Here is an 11,086-nt window from a genome sequence, read left to right on the forward strand (position 1 = left end):
CGGTTGAACCGATTGAGTCCAAAATTGTTGAGGCAACTCGATTGACTCCAGGGAAACTTTCTGGATTGTTTAAATTGAAAACATTTTCCTGGGAAAAGTTAGTTTTTCTAAAAGCTAAAGAGTTGGCCATATGAAGATCACCGATTTGTTAACCCTGTAAAAAATGTCACAGTTACTCCACATTTTCTTGGTCACTTTTGCCAATACAATTTTAAAATATCTAAAATTTAACTTACCTTTGTAAAGTGTTTCAAATTAGTTGAATTTAACCTGTCCTTTCTTTATGTTTTTGCCATTGAGATATTAAATTAAGAAGTTTATTTTATTCAAACAGATTTTAATTAGTTTTGTCAATTCAAAAGGTTTTTACATGATATAAGTCGAGAAATCAATTGAAAGGTTTAAATGAAGGCGTCCTGGGGAGGGGGAGAAGAAAGAGAGGGGGGGAGGGTTTGATGATAAAAGTGGGTTGAAAGATGAGTCTTGAAAATCGTTTTATTGAGTGTTATCAGACTTTAAATACTTCGATAACCCATTAAACTGGATATCTCCTTCTAAATCTAGCATTTTTTCATCGATAATTTTTTAGTTTGTAAAATCCCTCTTACAAAAAAATCAAAGAATTGAAGAAAAAATGACCGACGGTTCTTAGACGATAAAAAATGACAAGAAAGTTATTTCACAGATGGTGAATGAAAATGTTCAAATACAGGTTGATAAATCGGAAAATCAGACCAGCACCTTGGCTGACCAAATATTCGGATTCTAACCCGATGTGTTTCGATTTGGAATACAGAAGTTGTAGAGTAGAATTCAATACGTTGATTGGAAATACGCTTTCAAGAAAACATGAATGACAGACTGTTTACTATTATATGATTGTATCATGAGAAAAAAAGCCCAGACGGATCGAACAGATCGTCTGGCAGACAGACAGACGGAAAGGTTGACCGGGGGGGGGGGGCNNNNAGACGTTATGCTTTTTAAAGTTATTTCCCATATAATTCTAACATTAACATGATTCGGAAATGTATCCAGCCTGAAGAAAATAGTAAAATACCCGCAACATTAATGATTGTGACGAATGTGACTTCGTAACATTTAGTTTTGTTTCACGTACAAAATTTAGCTTATATATTCGATAATATATTAGAAACTCAAAACATTTTTGTTCTTCTCAATCAAAAAAGTTATGATTAAAAGTCTGCATACAAGATTTTAATCTTTCGCGCAATTTACTTTATTTAAAATGGCATGTCGTTCAAAGGGTTTGACTAATTTCTATCATTATTGTCTTGGTTCTAACATTTTATTAAATTTTATTGAACTTTTTTCAGATTTTAGTTTTCGGAGATTCTATTAATTTTTTGAGAAGATATTATGAACGTTTTAACTGAGAGTCTATAATACAGAAGTTTTTGAGATTCTATCAATTGAATTTTTTTTTTGAGATTATTTAAAATTCTAACAAATTTTTTTGCGGGTTTTTAAATTTTTCAATAATTCCAACATATATTTTTAGACGTTTTTCAAAAATTTTTATAACTGGGGTTTTTCATTTTCGATAGTCCTATCTCAAATATAGGATTTGTTTGATTAGGTTTAATAGCTAAATGTGTGAGTTTAGATTAAATATATTTCCCAGGACGGATTATCATGAAGATCACACAGATCAACCTAGAGAGGGGTTTCCTGTCACCAATGGGTGGGACAGGGCTTGACCCCGTAGAGGTGAGGGGGGCGTGGTTCGTTTGACCGGGGGAGGGGAGGTCATATAAGCTAATATTAATTTAACACAAATATTCTATTTAAAGATTAAAAATGTTAGTATTACATCGCCCCTGAAGTAGAGGGTGGGACTGCCCGGGAATGGGGAGGTGAGGGGAGATTGGGTGTGGATTAAAATTAATGCTATAATCCGTGATAATCTAAAATAAATAAAGTAAGTAATCTAAACTAACAAGTTTCAGTAAATTCAATAAAAAATAAATAACTAATTGTTAATATGAAAAATTCTATTATAAAACAAATGTTTATTTCAAATTTAGATTTTATTTTATTTAACATTCTGTCTAAAAAGGTTACAAAAGGCAGACACAAATGATAGTTGTGTGATCTCAAAAATTTCTATAATAAATTGTTGAGCCCTAACTATAGTGTTCTTCTCCCAACAGATTCTGAATATTTTGAATAATTTTAGGGTTAAATTTAGATAAAATAAATTCATAGATGCTTTTCAAGACGGGAGAGTGTGCCATTAAAAGATTCCTCGGTGTTTTTTGGTTAAATATAAATATTGATACAAAATTTGATGCCCAAAATATTTGAAATTGAAAAAATAAAAATGTTAAACAAAATGGCGCGGTCCATGCTGTTTTATTCAAAATGGCGTCTTGAAGGATGGCGGGAGGCTGAAATTAGATCGTTTAATGAAAAAATAAATCAATCTTGAAATCTTTATTCAAGAAATCAGAATAGGACCTGGGGCACACAAAATATATTTCTTAAATGCGGAAATCCGCGACTGGAACGTTTCATTGCAAATTGTTTTTACTGAAAGGAACTGTAAGTGTAATTTCAAGTGACTCTTTATGCAATTTTCAATTCACTCTTAATAGCTTTGTCTGATCAAGTATATATAATCTTAAAAATTAATTATTTTTAATTGTGTTTTCTCTAAAAAAGTAGCTTATGCATTTCTACTCTAGTAAAACAAGCAAAACTAAAAAAATACAATATCTTCCTTCTTATTGTTGATCAGATAAAGGTTATGGGTACAAGTTAAGTTTGAAGCAGTTACTACCATCTTTACATTCGAGTCATTAGAACTTACGCTTGCAGTTCCTTCAATGCAATTAATTATCATTGCTTGTATGTATGCGAAGAAGGTCGCACTGGCGCATTAAATTCAACGCTCCAATTTTGACCGGATTTTAATAAAAATTCAGGACACTCCTAAAATGGAGACGGTTTGATCAACATGAGTAGTTTCAAGCCCTCGGGATAATAGGTCTACCTTGCAGTCCAAAATGGAAATGATTTTATCCTACTTTTACCTCAACAGCAAATTTGTTCTTATTCATATATTGAATCATTAAAACTGTAAACATATAAACAATAATCTCCTCCCCCCACTCCCATGATTTTACAGAAAATGTCTATTTTTAACGTAACTCATGGTTTAAAGAAACTATCGTAATAATTCCAAGTAATTTCCAATTTAAGACGGGAATACAGGACCCATTAAACATTTATCTGGCCAATATAGTTGGGAAAAAGTACTCATTTTTTTAGTTTGAAAAGTGTTTTATTTTGACAATTTCCTCTTCATTGTTTCCGAAGCAAAAATGCGCAAGTCACTTTATATAGAAACCGCCTTTAAAAATAATCAACTTTCAAAGAGAAGATGATCGATATCTCACAAATTGCAAAAATCTTTAAAATAATTGGCAAATATTCTTACAATGAGAATTGGGCATTGTGCTGAGTTAGATTTAAAGTTTATATGATTTCAAATAAAATCTGATGTATTCAAATGCAACTCATGTTTCTTAAGATATTTGCGATTTGCGTAGAACAGTGTTTGTGAGATATTTCAACATTAGAACGCTCAAATATCAGTTTATGAACAAGGAAACTGAAATCTATCCTGGACTAGAATTTACATAAACTTCGCCGACCCTCTAATATGCATAAATCACAAACCATCCAGGGTGTCCAAAAAATATGTCAAATTTTTTTATTAATAAGGAAATAAGGATAAGCTTGAATAGCTAAGTGAGGAACAGCTTAAAATTTAAGTTTTTTTTATAAACATTCGATTTTTTTTTGGATCACCCTTTACAATACATTGTTTTGATAGATAGATGAATAGGGCAGAATTCACGAGATTTAAAGATAATTTTGAATATGAGGGATTCATGGCAGTTTAAAGGAGAATGCAGATATTCAAACTCAAATATAAATAACCGACTTTTTTTACCATATAAATACATTTACATATATACCACACAATATATATTGTACAAATGCATCTATATATATAAAATTTACTACACTAAATCAATGTAATTCATCTTTGAAAATGTAAAGGATGTAGGAATTGAGTCTTTCCCGCAAACTCGAATTTTTTAAACCCTAAATCTTTGCTACCTGATGGTGTAAACCTTTGATTTTTCTAACTTAGTATATTTGATTTGACAGAATTCCTAGTTTGAAAGATATAGGGATTCCAAAGATATAGGGATTAGAAAATATGACTTTGTATTAATTCCTTTCTTAATTGAAAAAAAATTAAAAAGATTTTCGAATTCGTGGTTTTAGTGTTTAAAGTAATATTTTGTTGAAAGTTAAGATATTTTTGAAAACTTAATATTTGTCTCTCCGAAGCACGGTTAAGTTCAGTTTGTTTAATTAATAATTTTCCTGTGTTCTTTACTCAAATTACTTTTATTTTCCTTTATGTTGAAAAGGGCATTATACTGAACTAGACAAAAGGAGAAAATCAAATTTATGCAACATTACTGATACAACTTTGCGACATCGTAGGTTCTTTAGGTTTGATTTGACGCACCAGTATGAGAATAGGAAGATTTAGCTACATATATATATAAATTCTAAGCATGTTGTGTATTCTCAAGATCTCAGTTTTATGAAAAGTTTAAAGCAATAAAAAATCACGCAACCTCGTTACATTTATAAAGTTTAGACAATAGAACTTTTTATTTGTTACAGTTTTGGGGATAGAAAAAATCATGACACCCTTTTCCTTTTTATCAACAAAATATATATGTACACTTTTCTTAACTAAGAATAAATGCTTTTTTGTCAATACTTAATAAGTAACAGATAAATTTACAGACACATAAAACTCGATGCTTAAAGGAAAATCTGATAAAAATAAAGATATTTGTATATTAAACACTCAAAAAGCTCCAGCAATCGTTAATCAAATTGGAGCCTCTAAAGATGAGAAAAAAGTCTGGATTATTTTGTACCGGCATGATTTCTCATCCCGGCATCAGTTGTTGGTACCGCACCGGAACTCCCCCCCCCCCCTACGTGCTGGTTTTCCTGCCATGTTGTACCGGACCGACCGTGCCGCTACTAATTTTCAGGACCAATAAATCCCCCAAAATCCAACTCAGTCAGTTCATCTTAAAACGTCGAGCATTAAAGACGTTCATACACTTACGCTATGATTTTGTGAACAGAAACATTAGAAATCAAAATGAAGTGGAGTAACTTAATAATCTTAACTTTGTCAGTTGCAGTGACACAGTCTAAAATATTAGAAGAACTTGAAATTAAAATATCTAAAGATATTCCGGCATTAAACTGTGAAAATATATTAAATAATTTAGAGGTAATCATATTTAATATTTTGATCCATTATTTGAAGTGTTTAGGATTACAATATCGTTCTCTAGCTCATCTTTTGTGATTAATAAAACATAATTTTGCCGCATTTTGAGTCCTTTGACTATGTATGCCTTCAGTTTATGGAATTACAGCTTAATTTTACAATAAAAAAGTAATCTTTGTTTAGTCTGTATACATCATCTTTATAAACAAATCATAATTGCTAATTGGAGTATATTTATAGAGATAAGAATTAATCTAAATAATATTAATTGTAAATAACATGCTTTATTTGTTTTTCCCTTTTATTTTTCTCCTGTATGTTTTGTTAAAATTTGATAATAATGTTTTTTTCTTTATTTTAAATTTTATTAAAATCATCGTTATTAATATTTCTGTTATCCATATCTCTATAATAAATAATTTTATCATTATAGTAGTAATAATATACAACATATTATTTTTACTATTACTATTACTTTCATCATTACTCTATGTTACTCTATCAGTATCATTAGAATTGTGATTTCTTTCATTTTTTCATAAATATTATTATAATTATTATTATTAGTGCATCATGATTTTTATTGCATTTTTCTCAGGATTTGCTGACCTCCAGTTCTCGTCAGTTCTATTCTGTTACCGGATACCCAATAAATAGAGTTACCATACATCTTCCGCCCTCCTGGCAACACTCACCTTGCAGCTCCTCCGCCATGTCCGCCCCCAGCCTAGCCTCTGCCCTAGATGTTGTTGTTGAGGACACGCCTTACAGCCTGCCCCGAGGGGGACAATTTGGAGGGTGTGGCACGAGAGGGCTGTCCTTATCCCTCCCTCTAACCTCTATAAGTCAAAATATTACGAAAAATACAGGTAAATTTTTAAACATTAAAGGAACAGAACACGTTTATTTAAGTGACCTTTCTTTAGAGGCATTTACAGTTCACCTCAGTGCCCTTTAACACTTTATCCATGTAACAATAAGGAAGATATCGTCTTTAATTGTGAATCAGACATGCTACTTTATAAATTGACATCACTTGAAATTGATCTACAATCTTTTTAGACCCCCCCCCATTCCTCCCCCCTCCCCCTTTAAAAGTGCTAATTTTATAGTGTCAATTAGGTGCCCAATAACCTTGTAGTTACAACTATTTAATTCCAATAAAAATTTGATAAAAATCTAGTTTTTTATCTTAAACTGCCTTGGCTAGTATTATTATTGGGGCCTTTATAAAAATCAGGACAGATTCAGGGGCGTACACATACAAATGTGCCAGGGGTAGGGGGGCTTAAACGTTTTTTTTTTACTTTTTAAAAGGAGACTCAGAGCCTTTTTGAGGCTTAACACACAGTATAAGCCATAATAGTCACTTTTACAGAGATGGGGAGGCTCGGTCCTAAAGTCCCGCCTCCCCCCCTCCTGTGTACACCCATGGACAGATTGATACATCTTTATTACCTTGCTAGATATCATAGATCTTACTATAGATTAATACCAAGGGGCCTCAGGAAAAAGTAATTCAATTTTCAGGGGTGGAACTTATCAGTTTACTCTGAAAAAATAAATAAATTAGGTTTTAATTTATAAATTAAAATCTCGAAAAATAAATTTTTTTTGAAAAAATGTTATCCCTGTCTGTACAATTTATTGTGAAAGATTCCTATCAATTTGGAATGAGTCAAAATCAATTTAAAATTGAAACTTTATATTTTCAGATCAGACATTCTTTACTCAGCTGTTATCCAACAGCTTTGGACTGTTCTCCAACAGCGGGAGTAACAGCTCTAAGAGATACCCAGCTCAATATAGTGTTGGAAACCAGTTGTTTGACAACCTCGGTTGCTTCTCAGGGGACAATGTAAGTGATATTTTCACACTTGTTATTTAAATTTATTTATTTATTTATTTATTTAAACTCTATTTTTCAATTTATTGACCCACAAATCATAACAAAAATAATCCCATGTAGGATATGAAGATGAAAATGATACTTATATTTGTTGAAAAAAATGAAAACAAAATTTTCTCAAAAAAACGGCAGTTCATTTTTGTATAGTTCTTACTCCTTGGGTTTAGCTGTCAACATAATGAAATGAAAGAGAAAAACTTTATTGTTTTATTTTAGATTTGCTCCGATCTTGATTACAACCCTGATGCTCCGACCAAACAGAACCTTCTCTGCTCTGGACAATCCTGGCTCCAGATCATCCGACAAACATACCCGGAGCTGAACCAAACCCTGCCTGAGCAGGACTCGGAGAACCAGACCGACCTGGTTCCTGAGTTTGTATACAGTCTAACCCTTGAACCTGTTCTGGTTCTCCTGCTGGATAGATCTGCTCAAATGGAAGATCTCAACAGATGGAAAAATGTGCACAATGCATTACACAGGTAAATTTCGAAATTTCGATCTTAAACTTTTTTCTAATATGAAACTGCATGTTAGACTTAATAAACCTACAAATTAGCGATTGTGTAGTGTACACTGTACAGTGTACATTGTACACTCATTTAACTTAGCAAGCTGATTTCCAAGCAACTGTTTGCTTTAGATTAGATTAGATAAGATTGCTTAAATGTCGTCTCGCTTTACCACAGTTTTATGAGTTCAACTATGATCACATTTTTTTGTTCAATCTTCTCTTCTGATGATATAATGCAATTTTCGAATTTTACACAACATTTTGGCTTGCATTGTTGTTAAGTATGTATTGTGTTGAATTTGGTGTCATTCTAGAAACTTTATATCACATGGCGGTTATCTATTCAGCCACGCATTCCGAGCAAAAAATGAGCAGAAATTGAGTTTGGACTTCAATAGATTTGATGATGATAAGTCAATATTTTTCAGGATCATATCAGATATACCGAGTGGGACTAGAATAGGGATCATTACCTACGATGCAGAGGAAAAAATCAACCTGGAGCCTACGGAAATCACAGAATTTAACCGGGCTGGAATCCACGGAAAAATTCCAGGAAGAGTTGGCAAATCCGGGAAACCGTGCCTCGCCTGCGGATTGAAATCCGCCGGAGAAATGGTAAAAAATGGCGGGAAAGTTATCTTGGTTTCATCCGGGGAAGGGCACAAGGATGTAAGCCCCCAGTTGGTAAAGAACTTGTCCTTGTACCTGATTGGATACTCTGATATGGAACAGAATCTGATCAGTTCTTCTGCTGAGGATGTTTTTATCCTGAGGGAAAATGATAATGTTGATGATGTTGCAGACATCTTTTACCAGATACTCAAGACTGAAGAAATGATTGAGTCAAGGTTTAGATTCTACACACGGAAGTTCAGGGTTCAGTCCAATGAACGGATTGGTGGGAAGTTTGTTGTTGAAGAGAGTTTACGGTCCGGACTTCATGTTGTAGCTGGGACGGAAATGAAGGAGGATGTTGAGATGTTTGAACTTATCTCACCGTCAGGGAAACAGTTCCAATTTCCGGTTGTAGAGCATGGAATACTTCACTTCCAGTTCCCTGGTCTCAGTGAGCCTGGAGTATGGGGATACAACTTCAAAACAGTTTCATCCGCCTCCCGCCAATCCTTTCAAGTGTCCATATCCGCCACGGCGGAGAAAAATGAAGCGGAAACTGGTTCTCTCCAGGTATGGTTAAGTAATGAGACACCTACTATAATCTATGCTAGAGTAAGGTATGGTTCTCTACCAGTTTCTAATGCTAGTGTTACCGCTAGTATCATATTGCCCGGGGAGGGAAATCTGGAGTTGGTCCTACAAGATATGGGGGGAGGATATCCAGACATTACCCCGGGTGATGGCATCTACTCTGCATATTTCACTCAGATCTCTTCGAAACCAGGATTCTATACCACCAATCTACAGGCTTCAGACGGGGCAGGAGGAGCACAAATCTTAAATCTGGACAATTCAGAGACCCCAACGCCGTCATTCACGCGCTACGCACGCGCCACATTCTATTTAGCTGAGGGCGCAGAATATTTCATAAGAGATGGAATACCACAAATGAATGACAAATTTCCTCCAGCTAGAATCATAGATTTGAAGGTGGAGAATTATTTGTCGGACAGCCTCCAGGTCCAGCTGGCTTGGACAGCTCCTGGTGGAGATCTTAACACAGGAGGAGCTGTTTCCCGATATGATATTCGCTGCTACACCAACAGAGCTGCTCTAAATGAAGAAAACTTTTCTGTGATTGGAATTCCAGTTCCTGATATCCTAGTTCCTGTTCCTGGTTCTCCAGGTTCAATTCAGGAGGTTAACATCACCCTCCCCTGGCATAATGAAATATTCTACTACGGAGTAGTAGCTGTAGATGATTCCAACAATAGAGGTCTTGTGTCCAACCTAGTTCCTGTCTTTATTGACGAGGTTCCAACTGTTCCTGAGAATCCTGAAGAATCATCTCTAAAGTCTGCACCGATCTTTCAGCACAAAGATGATAATATAGTATATATAGTGTCAGGAAGTTTGACAGGATTGGCTCTAATAGCACTCTGTTTTGGTATAGCGTTCATTTGTAGGACAAAGAAAAAGGATGTTCTGGATAAATCTGATTCTTTAGATTATATTAAAGAACTGGGGCCATCCACTCTACTCCCGGCCAGCCGGTATTCATTCACTTATCCGGATAAAGCTTTCGACCATCCGGAATCCGGATATATTTCACAGCACTATCCAAGCCAAGCCGGGACTTATTCTACTACGGTTGGAACTTATTCTTCAGAGTCAGAGACTTACTCTCCGGAGGCTGGGGCTTATTCTCCTAAAACTGGGACTTACTCCCCACCCAGGACCTCTCCAAGTGAGTATTCAACTGACTCAGTGTTTATGACTTCTAAACCCCAGAGTTCTCTGTACGTCACCTACCAAAATCTACCAACTCGAGTAGAGAGTTCTGGTAGCGAACAAAGCGAGTTAAACTCTGAGCTTCAGAGGCGAGAATGGGAACTTATGAGACAAAGCTGTGAATCTGAGATTATTTCCCAAACCTGGAGTGGGAAGCAAAGTACTTACTCTGGTACCTGGAGCCCCCAGGACGGAGGGGATCAAGATGAGAGAAGTAAAGGGTTGGATATCCAATCCTACTCCGGGTCCAGCGGGAACCAGGATTTCAAGGATAAGAGAAGAAGAAGAGAATCCTTCGTTTGATTTTGAAGATTAATTCAACCTGAATTGTAATTTATTCTGTACAAATATATCTTAGAAAATTAAAACTCATCCTGGTAGAAAGGATTTAAGTTGAAGATAGAACTCTTATCTAAATTGACCATTTATGTAGAGTGTAGAGTGGTAGAGTGTAGAGTGTAGAGTGTAGAGTGTAGAGTGTAGAGTGTAGAGTGTAGAGTGTAGATAGATATATGTAAAGTGCGAGTGTAGAGTGTAGAGATATGTAAAGTGTAGAGTGTAGGTTGTATAATGCAGAAAGTAAGTGTGAGTGTAGAGTGTAGAGATATGTAAAGTGTAAGTGTAGAGTGTAGAGATATGTAAAGTGTAAGTGTAGAGTGCATAGAAAGTATAGAGTAGAGTGTGCGAAATATAGAAAATGAAGTGTAGAGTTTAGAGTTTAGAGTTTAGAGTTTTAAATGAAAAGTGAAGAGCATAGAGCGTTAAAATTTCAACGCAGAAATTAAAGATTATTTTCTTGAAAGATATTACGAAATATCGTTTTCGTCCATTTTGTAAAATTCATGTCAAGCAAAGTTTAAAGCACAAAGTGTATATTAATTATACTCTA

General features: G+C 34.5%; 1 protein-coding gene across 1 annotated transcript; it reads left to right on the top strand.

The window, feature by feature from the left end:
• The first annotated feature begins 5,143 nt into the window (after positions 1 to 5,143).
• Positions 5,144 to 10,565, top strand: LOC111713181 (calcium-activated chloride channel regulator 1). Its single transcript, XM_023488001.1, has 5 exons — positions 5,144 to 5,365; positions 5,964 to 6,234; positions 7,081 to 7,223; positions 7,491 to 7,756; positions 8,217 to 10,565. The coding sequence occupies exons 1-5, from the start codon at positions 5,231 to 5,233 to the stop codon at positions 10,498 to 10,500; spliced, it is 3,099 nt and encodes a 1,032-aa protein (XP_023343769.1). The 5' UTR covers positions 5,144 to 5,230; the 3' UTR covers positions 10,501 to 10,565.
• Positions 10,566 to 11,086: the final 521 nt, after the last annotated feature.

Source organism: Eurytemora carolleeae, unplaced genomic scaffold (assembly GCF_000591075.1).
Source record: "Eurytemora carolleeae unplaced genomic scaffold, Eaff_2.0 scaffold1376, whole genome shotgun sequence".
NCBI lineage: Eukaryota > Metazoa > Arthropoda > Copepoda > Calanoida > Temoridae > Eurytemora > Eurytemora carolleeae.

What these genes read in the sequence shown, in the direction of transcription:
- LOC111713181 (XM_023488001.1), top strand. Translation starts at nt 5,231, where the DNA reads ATGAAGTGGAGTAACTTAATAATCTTAACTTTGTCAGTTGCAGTGACA. An exon ending in ATATATTAAATAATTTAGAG is followed by an intron (nt 5,366 to 5,963) that starts GTAATCATATTT and finishes CATTTTTCTCAG; the next exon opens with GATTTGCTGACCTCCAGTTC. An exon ending in GTGCACAATGCATTACACAG is followed by an intron (nt 7,757 to 8,216) that starts GTAAATTTCGAA and finishes AATATTTTTCAG; the next exon opens with GATCATATCAGATATACCGA.